Source organism: Babylonia areolata, chromosome 2, assembly GCF_041734735.1.
Source record: "Babylonia areolata isolate BAREFJ2019XMU chromosome 2, ASM4173473v1, whole genome shotgun sequence".
NCBI classification, from domain to species: Eukaryota; Metazoa; Mollusca; class Gastropoda; order Neogastropoda; family Buccinidae; genus Babylonia; species Babylonia areolata.
In genome coordinates, this window is record NC_134877.1 from 25,944,736 (window position 1) to 25,964,566 (window position 19,831).

At 40.8% G+C, this 19,831-nt stretch overlaps 1 protein-coding gene across 2 annotated transcripts in view; it reads right to left on the bottom strand.

Annotated features, from left to right (window-relative positions):
- Window positions 1-17,990, bottom strand: part of LOC143299550 (tRNA (34-2'-O)-methyltransferase regulator WDR6-like) — a 41,278-nt gene extending 23,288 nt beyond the window's left edge. For both annotated transcript variants that reach the window (XM_076612845.1, XM_076612837.1), the window contains exons 1-11: window positions 17,870-17,990; window positions 16,961-17,059; window positions 14,780-14,897; window positions 13,374-13,437; window positions 11,991-12,112; window positions 11,426-11,582; window positions 10,424-10,666; window positions 8,222-8,284; window positions 6,090-6,137; window positions 4,647-4,748; window positions 1,069-1,142 (exon numbers count right to left, since the gene is read on the bottom strand). In XM_076612845.1, the coding sequence (XP_076468960.1) occupies window positions 1,069-1,142; window positions 4,647-4,748; window positions 6,090-6,137; window positions 8,222-8,284; window positions 10,424-10,666; window positions 11,426-11,582; window positions 11,991-12,112; window positions 13,374-13,437; window positions 14,780-14,897; window positions 16,961-17,059; window positions 17,870-17,942 (1,163 nt within the window). In that variant the 5' untranslated portion in view covers window positions 17,943-17,990. The remainder of the gene's footprint in view (window positions 1-1,068; window positions 1,143-4,646; window positions 4,749-6,089; window positions 6,138-8,221; window positions 8,285-10,423; window positions 10,667-11,425; window positions 11,583-11,990; window positions 12,113-13,373; window positions 13,438-14,779; window positions 14,898-16,960; window positions 17,060-17,869) is intronic.
- Between the last annotated feature and the right edge of the window lie 1,841 nt (window positions 17,991-19,831).

Below are 19,831 nucleotides of genomic sequence, written 5' to 3' on the forward strand. Positions count from 1 at the left end.
GGTTTTTGATGGATTTTGATTCTTGAACATCTCCTCTATCATATGCATAAGTTTTTTTCCACTGTAAAGATGTCTTTAATAATGAAAAAATTGCCAATAAAGATTGCTTGCTGAATCACGCAAGTGTTTATTAATAATTTTTTGTTAAATTTCGATGCAAGTCGTCAAGTTTCTGGCCTTGACAACATACCTTGGACTTGCGCAATGATGAGTAAACCGACAACCATGAGACTTTGCATGACTGTTTTATGACATGTTATTGAAGTTTTATCATGAGTATGTATGAAAATATTCTCTGGGTTCTAATTCATAGCAGTTCCAATCTTTTTACCCACTGTAAATTTTGAGGATTTCGCAGTACCCAAAATTAAAAAAATTCATAAAAAGTACAATAACTGAAGAATCAACACAATCTCACGTGAAAATGAAGATAATGTCATTGTGTATCAAGTCCACATAACAAAAAGTGTCTGCATGCACCACATGGACCACAAACCCAATTTCTTTGATACATTGTTTGGCGGCCATTTTGATTTGTTTCCATAGCAACGGGTATTCAAAGAAATCTAAGAACACTTTTTTTGTGATCCACAAGTGATGATACACCTAGTAGACAAAAAAAAGGAGAGATATAGTCAGAGAGAAAAAAAAAGTCATTTGACTGTAGTGTCTGGCCTTAAGAAGAGAAGCAGCTGATAATGAAGGCTTCATCAACTCACAGAGAAAGTTTTTTGTTTTAATATGTTCAACTGCAATATCACTGAAACAAATGCCTTTGATACGAGGACAATGCTCAGTCTGTAAAGCGTAATGAATGATATAAAATTATAACAGTCTGGAAATTAAGCTTAAAGCAAGTCTTTGAACTGGACCAAAGTATGAGAGAGTCCACTGACAAGGTTTTTAAGTTGAATGGAAGCATGCACACACACACACACACACACATGAACACACATACACACACACATAAACACTGATACACAGACACAGACACACACACACACTAACAAAAGAACATTTGACTGACAACAGAAAAACTGCAGCACATAACAGCAAAAGTGTTCATACCCAGCATTTGTCGTCAGAACAAGGTTATCATAGTCCCACATGGCAAGGGTCCTTACAAAATCATCAGCACAGCTCTGAAGAAAAAAATGATGATGATGATAATAATTTGACGAAGTAGAAGAGGAAGATACAAGAAGCAAGAATTCATTACCATCTCTAAAAGAGAAATTGTTCACATGGTAGCCGATCAAAATCTGACATGTCAAAAAGCAAATGCATTACTTTTTTTCTTTTTTTTTTCTTTTTAGGAGAAATCAGAGGATGCGTTCAAGTTCTGCAAATGTGCAGGGCTGTCTCAGGATCCATGGAAGATTTTCGTTTCTTTTTTTTTCTTAATCTTTCTCTCTCTTTTTTTTTTTTTTCTCTTAATCTTTCTCTCTCTTTTTTTTCGTTTTTTGTTATGGTTCGTTTTTTTTCCCCCTTCTTTTTCTTCCGTCATCATTTTTCTCCTTTCTTTCTGTTATCTTTTTTTTTTCTCTCTCTTCTTTATTTTCATTTCCTTTTTTTCCATTTCCTTATAACAGATCTTCCCAATGGCATTATCCATCGTTTTCAACATCATGCAACACGAAAGAAGAAAAAACATAAACACACACACAATGACCACACACACAATTTCTCTCTCTCTCTGTGGAGGCACTATAACTATGCAAGAACAATATGTGAATGTATGTTTGATGTGACCACCTGGTCACTTGTCGGTTGTTGTTTTTTTCGTTTTGTTTGTTTTGTTTTTGTATTTATTGTTGTTGTTGTTGGTGGTGTTTTTTTGGGTTTTTGTTTTTGTTTTGTGTGTGTGTGTGTGTGTGTGTGTGTGTGTGTGTGTGTGTGTGTATGTATGTGTGTGTGTGTGTGTGTGTGTGTGTGTGTGTGTGTGTGTGTGTGTGTGTGTGTGTGTGTGTGTGTGTGTGTGTGTCTGACATGTCAAAAAGCAAATGCATTACTTTATTTCTTTCTTTTTATCACAAGATTTCTCTGTGTGAAATTCGGGCTGCTCTCCCCAGGGAGAGTGTGTTGCTCCACTACAGCGCCACCCATTTTTTTGTATTTTTTCCTGTGTGCAGTTTTATTTGTTTTTCCTATCGAAGCGGATTTTTCAACAGAATTTTGCCAGGAACAACCCTTCTGTTGCCATGGGTTCTTTTACATGCGCTAAGTGCATGCTGCACACGGAACGTCGGTTTATCGTCTCATCCGAATGACCTCCACAGAACAACATGAAGGTTGACCCAGCCGCCATATTCCAGAAAGAACACACAGGGTTACGTTGGGTTATGCTGCTGGTCAGGCATCTGCTTAGATGCAGTATAGTGTATTTGGATTTGTCCAAAAGTAGTGATGCATCCTTCAGTAACTGAACAGAACTGAACACAACACAGTATTAGCTCAATTAATCCATGTTAGATAGTTTGTATATATATGCTTAATACAGTGCAGGCTTACATAATCCATGTTATGGCCAGTGATGTAGATTGTATAGCTACCCACTTGAAATAAATAAATAAATAAAAACTGAAAGAAAATAAAGGGAAATAAACACATTACATATGAAATAACAGAAAGCAAAGTACACTGCAACCATTACCGATAGAATACTTGATTTGATAATCACACATAGCTACCACATGCTTTCACATACAACATATAGATAAAGGAACAAAAATTACCTGTGAAATGATCAAGTACAAAATACAATGAGCATCATTACCAATACAACACTCAATTTAATATACACAACTAGGCATGTATTTATATTTGTGGTCTTTTTGTTTTTTGTTTTTTTGGGGGGGGGTTTATTATTACTTTTTTTATCACAACAGATTTCTCTGTTTCTACACTACAGCGCCACCCATTTTTTTGTGTTTTTTCCTGCGTGCAGTTTTATTTGTTTTTCCAATCGAAGTGGATTTTTCTACAGCATTTTGCCAGGAACAACCCTTTTGTTGCTGTGAATTCTTTTACGTGCACTAAGTGCATGCTGCACACGGGACCTCGGTTTATCGTCTCATCCGAATGACTAGTGTCCAGACCACCACTCAAGGTCTAGTGGAGGGGGAGAAAATATCGGCGGCCGAGCCGTGATTCGAACCACTGCGCTCAGATTCTCTCGCTTCCTAAGCAGACGCGTTACCTCTAGGCCATCCCTCCACTTTATTATCATTATTATGATTATCATCATTATTATTATGATTATCATCACTATTAATAGTGTTATTATTATCATTATCATAATCATTATTATCATTATGATGCAGACTGATGCTCACACCTCCAATGCTGGAAGCTTGCGGCGTTTACAATAAAAAAACGTTATCTGGATGTTCCATAAATTAGCATTACAGCACAGTTCTGGATTTTCAGGGGATTTTGAATGATATTTTCAGGGACGGCAGCCAGACAAGAATTGGCATAATCAAGACGAGTGACAGAGCAAGAGAGGTTGCAAGGGTTTTGGCGGCCTGATTCTTGTTAGTTTCAGTTTCCATATTTGTGTCAACACCCATCCATTTCCAAAGAAAGCAACACTGTCCATCCATATGAAAACATACAGAGAAAGAACTGTGCATGAATGGGGGTTTTTGTTTGTCTGCATGTTTGTTTTTTTTCTTTAATAATTCTACAATGTAACTAAAGAGCAACATTAGCCACCTATGCGAAAACACACAGAGAATTCCATGAATGGGGGTTTTGTTTGTGTATATGTTTGGTTTTATGTTTATAATGATTCAGTAATAAAATGCTGAAAAAAAAATTCTTATAAAAAAAGAAAGGATTCCTAGACAATACTGTAAACTACCTTGTGAGTGTCCACCCCCTCTTTTGCACAAAATTTCACCTGAACTCACTCTGGACGATGGAACGCTATAGCATTCCTGACGTAAGGTAGCGTTCTGGACAACAGAACGCTATAGCAGTTTCGACAATTAAAATTTTTTCCACATTTTCCTCATGGGGTAGCATAACAATCGCAGCTACATGTCAAGGTTCGAATGGAAAGTTTCTTCATGACATTTCGTAACAACACACTCCACAGCGAGCAAGCGAGTTCAGGACCCCACACGACAAGCGAATCTGCATACGTATCAAAAATGGCATCGCAGGCGATACAAGTAGAAATTTTTAGAGCAAACTAGATCACGACAATGGCTTTTACCGCTGCTGAAGTAATTGCAATGCTTCAAACTGAAGGTTTCGACATCAACGAGGATGATGAAGACGTTGAATAAAGTATCTGCAGTGAAGAAAGCTACCAGCAAGAAGTTACTGATAGTGACTCAGCTTCTGAGAGCAGTGAAGAGGGAGGGGGGATTTGGGGGAGGGTGTGGGGAGGGGGGGGGGGGCGTTCACACGACATGAGGAGAGGGGTCAGTGGGTCAAGTACAGTGAGTTTCATTCAGTTACTTTATGTTTTGTATTTTTTGTGATTTTTTTTCCTGACCCTAACAAATGGGTTGTCTGTATGGAAAAGCAAGGGAGAGAACTATTCGTCCAGAGTGAGTTAACGTTGGGAGAACAGGTGTTTACTGGATACTTGATGTTTACAAGGCAGTTCACAGTAATTCCAAAGGAGTCCTCACCTTCACGTCATCAGGAATGGCCAGCTGGTTTTGGGTCAATGGTAAATCCTGTTTTACATACAGCTGCCACTTCCGTATGCTGCAGTCTCCTCCCCCAGTTACCTGCACATAGAACTCAAAGGTTTAAGGTCCTACAGCCATTGTGGCAGTGAATTCACATCACTGCATCTCTGGCTTGGCTTCAGGAAGGCGGAGGCCCAATCCTCCCCTCCTGCCGGTTTAACCTACCCCCAAGCTGGTTAGCGTGAGAAAAATCTGAGTGTCTTTCCCAAGCTCACAAGACCATGCAGCCCGGAACCTCTAAAGAGGACTGGAGGACCTGCGATGTACTGCCGCCTTCATCGAGGAGACGGGGGAATCCATCTGATAAATGATGAATGAGACAACAACAACAAGACCAAGCCAAAACAGGGCCTCAACCCTTGATAACTGGTGAACACTGGATCAGAAATCTAAGGCCTAACTGCCTCTGCCACGGGTGCATCCACCCAAACACCACCAAGGCCAATAACGTCATACATGAAAAACACTGCGTCAAAAGTGACCAACACACAAAAATTAATAATAAAGATAAAAATGATAATAATGATAACAATAATAATAATAATAATAATAATAACGGTGATCTCCCAGGTCAACATATGTACAGACCTGCTAGTGCCTGAACTCCCTTAGTGTGGACACGCACGCAGAAGATCAAATACGCATGTTAAAGATCCTGTAACCCATGTCAGCGTTCTGACGGTCACACCTGCCAGAAAATGAGCTCGTGCCATTTACAAAATCATACAAACATAAATATACATGCCTTCAATCAAGCAGGGCACAGCACACACAAACAGCACGTTTTGAGCCACATAATTATGCGACCTGGTTGAAGACATAATTAGACAAACAACAAGGATGCCAAAGAATTGATAGACAGATAGAAAATACGAAAAAAACTTAGCCGTATGCAATGCACAGGAACAGGAGTCGAGATGACTGCTGGAAAAAGAGGGCGCTAGCCAGCGGGACAAAGGGGAGGTTACCTACTTCCGGGAGGTTATCGGCCGTAGTTACTTTCGTTTTCTCCCCATAGGCGGATAGTAGTTTGCACAGGACAGGAATGTCAGACCCCTGCCAGAGTCTACACTAGTTGGATCACGGTTAAGTATGTGTAATTAAAAGCACGTTTTGCAATAAGATGGCAGGCAGAATGAAAGAGGTGCGATCTGATCGACTTTCTAAAACTGAACTGAGGAACCCTCGTGAGGGACTGGAAAGGGCAGTTTGTTCCATACAGCTGGGGCATGATAAGAAACAAGACTGTCCCTGAAAACGGAGCATGGCTGCCTACACAGCAGGGTGTAAATGGTACATAAACATAAAAAAACCCACTCGTACATGCAAGTGAACGTGGGAGTCAGAGCCCAAGAATAAAGAAGAGGAAACATGACTCACCACAAAAGATTCATCCTCACTGGCAGCCAAACTCCAGATGCTTTGTCCCTGCACATACCAGGAACATCAACTTTTTCAGCACTGTCTTGTTTGCTTGTGGCTATCGAAGTCTGATGATTTTTGTCAATACAGTTGTTACCACTTATCTTCACGACTGTGTTTTTCATGTAAAATCAAATAAAAACCTGTGGTTGTTTAACACTGATGATTTGTCGTTGTGGTGTTAGCACTATTTTGACGAGCAAGGAGCAAGGCTGCAAAACAGTTAAGACACTTATCTGCCAGTACAGTGTCTGTGGGGGTCTGGGTTCAAATCCCGCTCTGGCCCTTTCTCCCAAGTTTGACTGGAAAATCAAACTGAGCATCTAGTCATTCAGATGAGGCGATAAGCCAAGGTCCCGTGTGCAGCACACACTTGGCGTACTGAAAAAGAAACCACAAGAAAAAAAGTGTTGTCCTCTGGCAAAATTATGTAAAAACAAAATCCACTCTGATAATACACAAATATATATGCATGCACAACTCCTCTTCACTAAAAAAAAAAAAAGTCACCTGTGCTGGTCAGGCAACCAGGCTAATGTTGGAACGACGAGGACACACACTGACAGATAAACCTGCCTGCCTACTCATCCGTCGGTTCGACGGGAGACTCCATCATATGCATGCACAAAAGGCCTGACAAGTGTGCTGTGTTATGCTGTTGGTCAGGCATCTGCCAGGCTGTGATGTAGCGTATATGGATTTGTCCGAACGCAGTGACGCCTCCTTGAGCTACTGATACTGATACTGATGTAGCGAATCTGGATTTGTCCGAACGCAGTGACGCCTCCTTGAGCTACTGATACTGATACTGATGTAGCGAATACGGATTTGTCCGAATGCAGTGACGCCTCCTTGAGCTACTGATACTGATACTGATACTGATGTAGCGAATATGGATTTGTCCGAATGCAGTGACGCCTCCTTGAGCTACTGATACTGATACTGATGTAGCGAATCTGGATTTGTCCGAACGCAGTGACGCCTCCTTGAGCTACTGATACTGATACTGATACTGATGTAGCGAATATGGATTTGTCCAAACGCAGTGACGCCTCCTTGAGCTACTGATACTGATACTGATACTGATGTAGCGAATATGGATTTGTCCGAACGCAGTGACGCCTCCTTGAGCTACTGATACTGATACTGATGTAGCGAATATGGATTTGTCCGAACGCAGTGATGCCTCTGCATGTAGTCGAATATGCAATATTGTACGAACGGAAGAAGCAGATGCCCTTGAGCTTTACTGTGAAGAACTGCTGTAGCTCAATATGCATTGGTCCTGAACCAGTAAGCTGCACATGAACTTAGAACTCGAACGAAGGTCACGAATATCGAGTTTCTCCCACGGGAACACAGTGTGCCTACCTTGTAGCTACACCTGATAAAAAGATGAATGGAGTAGACAAATAGGAGTCCCCAATGAGTGGGGAGTGTGTGTGGAGTAAGAAGAGGGGATGTGACATGATTGGGTAGCGTGAATCATGGATTTGCGAACGCAGTGAAGCCCTACCTTGAGCTATATACTGTTGATTACTGATTATGACAATGGTTTGTGTCCCAACTAGTTAAACCTCCTTGAGCTACTGATTGATATATGTACGAATATGAATTTTCCTTAACAGTGTCATGCACTCTTGACAACTGATACTTACTAAGTTAGCGAATATAATTTGTTCCAGAACAGTGACGCCTCCTTAGCTACTGATACTGATAGTGATACTGGATGTAGCGAATCTGTATTTGTCCGAACTCGCATGGACGCCTCTTGAGCTACTGATAACTGATACTATACTGATGTAGCGAATTCTGATTTGTCCAAACGCAGTGACGCCTCCTTTAGCTACTGATACTGAGACTGATACTGATGTAGCGAATATGGATTTGTCCGAACGCAGTGACGCCTCCTTGAGCTACTGATACTGATACTGATGTAGCGAATATGGATTTGTCCGAACGCAGTGATGCCTCTTGGAGAAACTGAAACCGAAAACTGATCACTGTGTTGTTCATGTAAAGTTGAATTTTCAAATATATAGTAAGAATCGTTATGAAAAAAAGAAGAAAAAAAAAAAAAGCAGACTGACCCTGTGGCCTTTGTGCTTGTGAAGAATCTCCCCGCTGTAGCTCCACACAATGCAGTTGGCGTCCTGAAACATGTAAGCTGCACAACTGAAATCTTAGAACTCAAAGAAAGGAAGGTCACCGCTATCAAGTTTCTCACTTCATTGGTAACTAAACAATATGTGTTTACCTACAGTACAATGTGTGCTTACCAAACATCTGCTTGCATAAAACAAGCATGAAATGGAGAGAGTCAGACAATAGAGAGATCCATCCAATGTGGAGTGTGGGGTGTGTGTGTGTGGGAGGGAGAGAGGAGGAGGGGATGTGGACAATTGATTGGAGAGCATTAGAAAAAGTGGAACATGGAATTTGGGTATAGGAAGTGAAAGCATACCTATCTATATATATCTATGTTGATGGTACTGATTATGACAATGCTTATGTGTACCCTTCACTTATTTGTTTTAAACTCTCCTTTGTTTCGCTCTGTATGTGTGAATGTATGTACTTATAAAATGTAAAATCTTTTTTTTTCTTTTTTTTTAAAGTGTTCATTAAAAAAAAAAAAAAGTTTTTCACTTCATTCACACAAAACATATCATCTTACTAAGTTATGATCAGAATATCTTAAAATTCAGATATCCATTTAAAAAAAAAAAAAACAAAAAAAAACACAAGATGGTTCCACAATGATTTTCTTTCTTCAAAACGGTTGCTTCTGAAGAAATTGCAGGAGGACAAGTCTGTTTGCTGACAGCACAAGAAAACATGTCACCAGTGTTGGCTTACACTGAGCTGACGCCCTGTAAAAACTGGCCTTGTTCTCCCATTAACAATATCGCTTGAAGGTCATTTGCATTGTTAAATGAAGTTTTTAGATGTCTAAATCACCTTGTAGTGAACAGACTTCTTCGTTTATGGGCTGCAACTCCCAATTTCACTTGTATGTACATGAGTGGTCTTTTACATGTATGACTGTTTTTACCCTGCTATGTACGCAGCCATACTCCGTTTTCGGGGGTGTGCATGCTGGGTATGTTTTTGTTTTCATAACCCACCGAACGCTGACACGGATTACAGGATCTTTAAACATGTGTACTTGATCTTCTGCTTGCTTACACACACGAAGGGGGTTCAGGCACAGGCAGGTCTGCACATATGTTGACCTGGGAGATCGAACCCGGGACCCTCCAACACTTTAACCACTCGGCTATTGCGCTCGTCGTAGTGAACAGACAATACACCGATGAGGAGTAGTATCAGACTGCTCTTGATGTTCCTTGTAAAGCTTCACCTCCCAGCTGATTCATGAAAGCAAGCAGAAAATATAACCCAGTCTCACCCCTTTCTTTAATCAACAAACATGCATGAAGTCTATTCATTCACTTAACAAACATATATTCAGTCTTCTGGATAAAATAAAAAAAAACAAAAAAACCCACTTAGATCCTGTGTGCAACATGCACTTCGCACAGGTGAAAGGATCTGAAGCAACAAAATGGCTGTACCTGGCAAAATTCTGTTTTAAAAAATCCACTTTTATCATAAAACATACTTTCTGACAGAAGTAACACAGAAGACACAATGAAGTAGCACTGCACTGCTGCAACACACTCTCCCCAAGAACAGCAGCATGAATTTCACACACAGAAATCTGTTTTGAGATATTTGTATTTGTATTTCTTTCTTCTTTTTTTTTTTTTTTTTTTTTTTTTTTATATCACAACACATTTCTCTGTGTGAAATTCGGGCTGCTCTCCCCAGGAGAGCGCATTGCTATACTACAGCACCACCCATTTTTTTGTATTTTTTTTCTGCATGCAGTTTGATTTGTTTTTCCTATCGAAGTGGATTTTTCTTCAGAATTTTGCCAGGAACAACCCTTTTGTTGCCGTGGGTTCTTTTACGTGTGCTAAGTGCATGCTGCACACGGGACCTCGGTTTATCGTCTCATCCGAATGACTAGTGTCCAGACCACCACTCAAGGTCTAGTGAAGGGAGAGAAAATATCGGCGTCTGAGCCTTGATTCAAACCAGTGCATTCAGATTCTCTCGCTTCCTACGCGGACGCATTACCTCTAGGCCATCACTCCACAAAGTAAGACCATACAATATTTGAAGACAAGAAAACAACCCCCCCACCCCCACAAAAAAATTAATTAATTAAAATATGATAAAATGACCAAAAACGCACGTCTCTAACTAGTCCACCTGCTCCTCACCTCCCCAATGCTGACGAAACAGTCTCTGAGCAAAACGACGTCCCACACCCTGCCTGAGTGGCCAAACACACTGAGCACGGGTTCAACAGTCACATGGTTCCAGTCCACGGAAGTACCAACATCGTCGGAGGACGGCAGGGAGGGGGGATGGAAGCGCAGCTGGTACATGATGATACTGCGGTCATCAGACACAGAGCAGATCCTCCCTGATTCCCGGTGATAGAAGATGGAGAAGATCACGCCCTGTGACACGATTCCTGCCGTGAAAACCTGGTCACTGCGCACGAACTGAACTCAAAGACAACCCCTCCCCGTTTTCAGGGCAGGGAGGGAGGGAGTGTTTGATGAAGGGGGTGGAACAGTGTTGTGTGCTGCATGAATCACTGGAGAAGGGTGGTTCTGGAAAATCAAACTGGCACTGATCAAAGAAGGGGACCAGCTGCAGGTGAAAATCTGAACTCTACTCCCCCCCTCCCTTGCACTGTGTGCCAACCATATCACTGTTAACCTCTTTGATGTTGTCTGAAAGTGAACATGAGGTGAGTGGGCGTGGCACAGGCTGGCATTGCACGTGAAGGACTTTTGTGTGTGTGTGTGTGTGTGTGTGTGTGTGTGTGTGTGTGTGTGCAAATGCTGCCTAGCTATACTTTTGGAGTTAAAAGACATTTGTATTTTCTCAACTTTAATATGACATTGTTGTGTATTTGGAAATGTTTGTTCTGGGCATGAAAAGATCATTTCGCAGTAATCCTCCATACTCCAATAGGAGTGAAAGGATAATTAAAACTTGAAACTTGAAACTTGTGTGTGTTGTGTGCATGTGTGTGTGTGTGTGTGAGAAAAAAAAAAGGTTTGCTTCCAACGTTCCTACTGCAGTTACCAAGAAACTGTGTGTGAACAATGGGCTGAAAATGAGTAGATTTCCAGAAATTTGAAACTTGGATTCCATTATGTCATCGCCCATGTTTGCAATCATTACGCTGTCCATCATCACACGGTTACCTGGTGTCCGGTCAAGCGAAGCAGAACTGGCCGAGGCCCCGGCTGACCACGTGGATCAGCGCCTGCACCAGGTGACCACAGCACCACCTGGTTGAACACAGTGCCAGCCGCCAACACCAGGTCTGACCACCGCTGTCCGATGAAGTGGCCACAGTATCTCGCAGGTCAAGTCAAACGAACTTGGGGGGGGAAGGTGGGTGGGTGGGTGGGGGAGTATGTACATGTACAGTTCATGTTCAAATAAACTAGAAACGAAAGAAAAGAGTGAAAAAGAAGAGGGAAGGGGAAGGGGTGTGTGTGTGGGGGAGTTGGGGAGTGGGGGTATGGGGTTAAAGAAGGAAATCAGAAGAAAGAAGAAAAGGAAGAATGAAGGACACACACACACACACACACACACATACACACACACACACACACACACACACACTGTGTCATTACACCGACTCACTTTTTTGTTTGCACAGGTGCGACAAAGAGAGAAGTGGCAACAAAGAAAAGTACACATTACACAACAGAGAGCTCTGTCCTAAAAACAACACGTGTTATAATCTCAGCCAAAGGATACAGAATGCATTTCTCAACACAGGTGGCTCTGTGGAGGATGGCGCCAGTCTGCCAGTCCCAGCGAAGAACAACGTTGTGAGCCAGCGCCAGACCCACTGTCCACCGTCTGTCGCTCCCCTCATCCTGTACAAGCACACACATGTAGCACACGCGCATGCTCACACACACACACACACACACACAGAGTCACACTCACACACACTCACACTCAAGCACAATGACACACACATATGCACATGTTGGGCTCCACTCCTTGTCAAATAAACTGAAATACATACCACAAGCAGGGGGTGTGGGGAGGGGGTAAATAAAAAAAACAAACAACGGTCATACACGTAAAATGTTAAATGTTACATGTTTGTCTGAGTGTGTAGGTGTGTGTGTGTCTGAAATCTGATTGAATGACCCAGGAAATGAATGATGAGTGCCCAATGGCAGCCATCAGTCGGCTCTACCCAGATAGGCTGCCTGTTGTGTAAATGACTCTGTGTTTGTAAAGCGCTTAGAGCTTGGTCTCCGACCGAGGATAGACGCTATATAAGTATCCATATCAATCAAAATATGAAGATAAAAACAACAGCAGTCTTTGCATGTCTGTTAAAACTTGTAATGAAAATGCAGCAAGTTTTCCGCTGGAGTACATCTTCTTCAGGCTAGAGCACAGGAATAAAAGCTTCACAGGCTGGCTAAACAGCATCCAGTGAGTAAACATCAGGTGAAACTGGGCAAGTCAAGAAACACACATACACACACACACACACACAATAATTACACACACACACACACACACATTTTCTTTTATGTTTGTGGGCTGTGACTCCCACACACTCTCATACACAAGTGGATGTTTACATGTGTGCTTGCTTTTATCCCCACCATCTAGACATCTATGCAGTCATACTCCATTGTAAAAATAAACCCACACTTATAAGCAAACATTAACTCTCAGCTCACATGTGTGCAAGGTGATCTTCCCCACCTTGTGGTTTTCTGGGGGGGGGAGTGGGTGTTTCCCTCTCCTCTCCTAATGTAACTTATTGTGAAAAAATGTTAAAGTAAAGAATGAAATGAACACACACACACACACACACACACACACACACACACACATATATATATATATATATATATATATATGTGTGTGTGTGTGTGTGTGTGTGTGTGTGCACACACACACACACAACAAAAAACAAATAAAAACAACAAAAAAAACAGCATAACACACACGCATGCATGCATGTACACACACACTCACAACACACACACACGCACACACACACACAAGAAACACAACACACACACACACACACACACACACACACACACACACACACACACACACACACACACACACACACACACACATAAACATACACACACAAACCTGTAGCCACACAGCAGCCCAGATCCAGTCCTCAAACTCCCTGACAGCAGTAGCAGCTTCCAGCCTGCAACACAGTAATGAAGCAAGACACAAACGACTTAAATAAATAGTAACAAAATTAAAGATGTGTATATTCTGATATGCCAGCTAACAGAACTGATTCAAAGATGTGTGCCTTTTAATATGCCAACCAACAAAATTAAAGATGTGTATATTCTAATATGCCAATTAACAAAAGTAAAGACGTGTACATTTTAATTTACCAACTAACAAAATTAAAGATGTGTATATTTCAATATGCCAATTAACAAAAGTAAGGACATGTACATTTTAATATGCCAACTAACAAAATTAAAGATGTGTGTATTTTAATATGCCAACTAAAAATACTAAGGATGTGTACATTTTAATATGCCAACTAACGAAATCAAAGATGTGTATATTTCAATATGCCAACTAACAAAATTAAACTACCTAAAGATGTGTATATATTCTAATATGCCAAATAAGAAATTACTGATGTGTATAGAGATTTTCATATACCTACTGAGAAAATTAAAAATGTGTATGTAGTCATTTGAACGAGATGATAAACCAAGGTATCATGTGTGGCATGCATGTAGCTCTCGTAAAAGAACCCATGGCAACAAGAGAGTTGTCCTTGGCAAATTGTGTAGAAAAATCCATTTTGATAGGGAACCAATAAACTTGCAGCACGTGGAATTTTTTTAAAAATTTTTTTAATGGGTGGTACTGCTTGGGAGAGCAGGCCAAATTTCATACAGACAAATACGTTGTGACAAAGTGTAGTACAGTACAATACAATATCTCAGGTGACAACTAACAAACTTTAATCAAAAGATGTGCATATTTCAATACGCCAATGAACAAAATTAAAGATGTGTACATTTTCATGTGCCAACTCACAAAATTAAAGATGTGCATATTCCAATAAACCAACTAACAAAGTTAAACATGCATATTTTAATGTGTAAACTAACAAAATAACTTGCTCTCTTCCTGACTCTCACTCCCTCTTCTCTCCTTATTGTTTTTAATAAAGAAAATGTTGCATTTTTGTCTAATATCAGTACTGGTGAATACACATAAATCAATCAAATCCAATCTCAGACATTTAACAAAAATGGAAAACCAATGATAGTGAAGTGAACAAAAATTATCATAAAACAAGTTTACAATAATTTGAATAAAGGGAAAAGAAATATATGAAGAAAATAATAAACAGTGAACGGGGCTAGAAATTAGAAAAGAAAACATATAAAAGAAAGACAGTCTACCAGGTAAAACATACAAGCAGAGAACATAACACAGAAAGAAAGACAAGAAAAACTGTTTGATGACAGCATTTGTCTCATATTATAATTTGGTAAAGCTGATTCACTTACCTAAGGTGGTCAACAGCCTGTGCATCATCAGCGTCAGATCTTCCAATCCCAAGAAAAAAGATTCTCACACATTTTGCTCCAAACACACACAAACATTTCTTTCCATCAAGCTCTGGTCCTGAGAGACAGAAAAAAAAAAAAGATGAAGCAGTCATTTATAACACTGATAAATTTTAAAAGAAACATACAATACAAATCTATCTATGCTAAACTTACATCTGAAATTCGAAAAAATGCAAGTCTACAGCTGGCCTTTACCCTTGAATTACTCATTAACTCTTTCCGGACGAAGGAATGCTCACGCATTCCTACACAAAACATATTCGGTTTCGGACGAAGAATGGAATAGCATTCTCCGAAAGTAAAATTCCATCATGCGCTGTACACGTGATTTTGTGTTTAGCCAAGCAGAGTGCGCTATTCTGGGTCACTCCACAATCGAACAGTATGATTGGTTAGTCTGGGATGTGTGGCCTGTCTTGCACACACGTTGACAAAGTCACTGACTGGTCGTCTGCTCGCGTGCCGGCCTGTTAACAAAGCGGCCTCTTCTCAGAATGTTATGAAGCGAACAAGGCAGTGACGGCAATGTTTTAGGGTAGCCGTAGTACTTGAAATGCTACAAACTGAAGGGTTGGACATTGAAGAGGTGGATGATGACGAAGAGGAAAGTTAATTTAATGCAGAAAGCGAGCATGGGTATGGTGATTCGGGGTGAAAAATTGGCAGTATTTTCTACATATGGCAAAACTGTAAAAATAAGATGAGAAATTTGATTTTTTTTTATATGTAATAGCTCAACACGTAATAAACCAGTTCTGAAAGTTTCATTTTCTTACACAGTATTTTGTATTTTTTGTCATTTTTTTCCAAACCCTTACAAATGGGCCGTCTGTGGGGAAAAGCAAGGGAGAAAACTTGTCGTCCCGAGTGAGTTAATTGCCCAGATTGAAGAAGAAGTGAAAACAAACATCTCCCTGGCAATACTTTTCAGATTTGTGTGAGCTGTATGTGGGATGGAAGGAATGAGACAGACAAGATGAGTGTGGTAGCCAAATGGTTAGAGCACAAGGTTCTCGCCTGAGTGTCCTGAGTTTGATCACCAGTTTCGGCACACCTGGTTGGTGAAGGATGGAGGTTTTTCTGATCTCATGAACCATTTCTGATCTCATTAACTTTGTTTCAAAGTGACAAAGCACTGTTTCATTTGCCGACAAAACAAAACCCAAACAAAACACACTGGCCACCATGGCAAGGACTAAAAACTGGGAGGATGTGGGTTCGAATATCATCAGAGATGGGATTTTTTGGTCCTTAGCTGGCTCCTACCCGGAACTGAGTGTACTGTGGGCTCAAATGGGATCGGGAAGACTGGGACCACACAGTCAAGGGTCATTTATTTCATGGATGCATCTTTGGGAGTGCTGCACAAATTTCTCGACCAACACCACAGGTGTCTGTATCTCTCAGCCCTGGTTGATAACAGGATATGCTATGAAAGGAAGTGTAAAGTACAACCTATCTGGCTTGTATTCCCAAACCTAAATCATATATCAAATCTATAACAACATCCTCTTCATCACCAAATAGACAGGTTGAAAAAAGTGTCCTTAACACTGTGGCCTTTAATGTATTGCTCCTGTTATGACCCTAATTTTGACTTCCACTGCACATCTCTGAACGTGGCGAGTTCCTGTCCAAGTATTTGGAGTTGGCGGATTCTTGGGGAGCTGTTGCTATAGGGACCAAGTGGCGGTCTACACTCCAGTGGAGATACCCACACAGTGATAGTTTCCACTACAAATATGCTTCCTGTCATCAGTAGGGGGCTAAGTAGGTGTCCTGTGTATGCTGGCTCAGAACAGGTGTTAAGTTCAAACACAACTTAAGTGACGCAGCAGCAGTGCAGGCTTTCCTTTGGTGTGAGGCCTCATGATAACCATCAAAGTTCCCCGTGGACTGCTAGTTACTTGGGACTGTGGCAGATGAGTGGGTGTGGATGTGTGTTGAAGATTCAAAATGAGCAGCAGAAGTTAATTATTAATGCCACTAAAACAGTGCAGATAATGGAGCAGCATATGCAACAACAATAAAACAAACAAACAAATAAAACACACACACACACACACACACACACACACACACACACACACACACCCAAAGACTGACAATCAGTAATACCTAATTCAAAACCATGTATAGTTGCACTGGGAAAAGCAGAAAATGATGTCAACAAATCACAGGTATCTGCATCATATACCTGCACTTGACTCCCACAGCCTGCAACATATTCAGACTTTATTAGTGTGTGTGTGTGTGTGTGTGTGTGTGTGTGTGTGTGTGTTTGTGTGTATTGTGAAGGAGTGGTGACATACATGAACATGAACATAATGTTAGGTGTTTAAACAAAGACCCCCCCGCCCCTAAACCCCCACCCCCTGTGTATCTCATACATACATTATTATATACTCTTGCACATACACAAGCATGCACACACACTTCAAGATAACCTTATAGGCTGCAGTGCAATTCCCATCGAGACACAAACTTGATTAGTCATTGTTAACAATAAAAACCCAAGAACAGGACTAAGAACAACACCCATCACACCACAACACACCACACTTCAGTGTGTGTGTGTGTGTGTGTGTGTGTGCGCGCGTGCGTATGTGTGTGAGGAAGGGAAGGGTGGATTGGGGATGGGTGGGTTGTGTGGCTGGTCGACCACGTATACATACATACATATATATATATATATATATATATATATGCCACTTAGTGTATGTCAGTCTGAACTTGATCTTAAGAAAGGCTTAAATCTTTGGTGGGCCTGCTCGTTGTAGGTGTCACTGTGCTTGTGCAGGTGAGCGCGAAATGCAGCTAACTGATAATAATGCGTCTGTAACAAGAGTTTAATTTAAAGAAATCGTGATTTCGCGTCAACAGCAACGTGGCCGTTACCGGTTACAGCGAACCGCTCACTGATCTGGCGTTGACGTTTGGTCACAATGACCCACGCACATATCAAATGTGAAAGTACAGAAGGGTGAGAGAAGAACCATTGTTCAGACATGCTGTGATGTGACTAACCTGCGAATAGTCTGTTTTTGTAAACACACAAGGCTGTCACAGGCCCAATCGAGCCATGAATATCAAGATTCATGGTGTGTCTGCAAGTGAATCACAAGCCTTGAGCATGCCACCAAACTGGAGTTAATGGTGACCTCCCTTATACGTCTTTTCATACAAAATATGCCAATTAAATGAAATGGTTTTACACATAAATACGATGAATGCATTGTTATCGTTTCATTTTTAGCTCACATCCAGCTTTATAGACACCGTCGAAATCCAATTTTTACATTCAAAAGCTTTCTTCAACGTGCAGACCACGGTTTTTAACATTAATCACATTCTCGGTCAAGTGCCACTCTTTTTTGTGTGAGATGTGAAAGGTCCTATAATGAATGCTATTTCACAGGTAAACAATCGTTTTTTGTGTTTATTTTTTTTACAATATAGCTTTTCTACTCCATACCCGTGTGTCTAGTATAGAAGTTAAATAATTATCGAGCTAAATAAGTAATGCGCTGATGCGCGCTTTTAGCAAATAAATGAGCTTACTCTAAACAGCTTTTTAATAATTTTTCAACGAGGTTTGGCATTTTTGCACACGGAGCAGTAGCGAGCCCTAGGGTTTGTTTTTTGTAAGGTTTTGTGCGGGCCTACCTCAACAGGCTCGAGAGCGCGAGTGTAGGACGGTACAAATTTTAAACTAAGATTTTATATCGAGAACAAACCACGTCCACAAATAATGAAATCTTCCACGGTTCATTCAGAATGTATGGTAGCATATTATCCTAATTATTTGTTGAGACGGTTCGTCCGACTAAGAGGAAACGTGCTTGAAAATTAGAGATTCCGATCGAACTGAAATAAACGGGTCAGATTCACCTGTGACCTGTGTCAACTAAGTCTTGACTGTTTTAAATAGAGAGACAGCTCATGAATGTAACACCAGGAGGTTTGGAGGGAAGAATGTTTCACATGCAGCCCCCTTCTGTCTCCTCACCTCTCCCACACTCACTCTTATTTGCCTGTCTTGGTTTTCCACTCAGATTTTCTTGGCTCTTATGTCGTAGAAGTCAAGTGCTATGTGAGTCTCACTGCCCCACTCTTTCTGAGACACCCGTACTCAGAGACCAGTATTAAAAAGACAAGTTTAGCAATGTAATACAAATACTTATTTTAATGGTTGATGTTTTCCTTCAGAAATTGCCTACTGCAAGTAAATGAGGTGTTGTTTTTTTTCTTTTGAAGCAGCAAGCTATAAACCATTTTTACTGTTATGCATGCTTTGTGAAGGTAATCAGAAATATATCGTTCTGACTTTTACCTCACAAGGTGATTGTCTCATTTTTCTCCCACATGCATGCATTCACACAAATGATTTTTGGAACAATAAGCGCCGCCCCCCCCCCCCCCCCCCCTTTTTTTTTTTTTTTGGTTAGTATTTTGTAAACCCCCCACACCCCTCTCCTATTGTTTGCACCTGACAACCGAGTTTGTATGGAAAGAAAAAGCATATTCCTGTTTGTATCAATTCATATTTGCAAGTTACACAATCTGTATCATAAGTTAAGTACTAAAAATACTTTTAAGACATATGTATGTTTCTTTAAAACACCAATATGTCAGATCAAGTGAATACATAGTTATCTTCCTTAGAAATGATAATTGCAGATATTGAATTTGGTGGTTCACTTGCTGGTCATTTGTTTTGCAGGAGGAAGGTGACAGAATGGTTAAGATGCTCAGCTGCCAATACAGAAAGTCCGTGAGGGTGTGGGTTCAAATCCCGCTCTTGCCCTTTCTCCCAAGTTTGACTGGAAAATCAGACTGAGCGTCTAGTCTTTCGGATGAGATGATAAACCGAGATCCTACGTGCTGCATGCACTTGGCAAACTGAAAAAGAACCCATGGCATCAAGAGTGTTGTCCTCTGGCAAAATTAGGAACGAAAAAAAAATCCACTTTGATAGGTACACAAGTA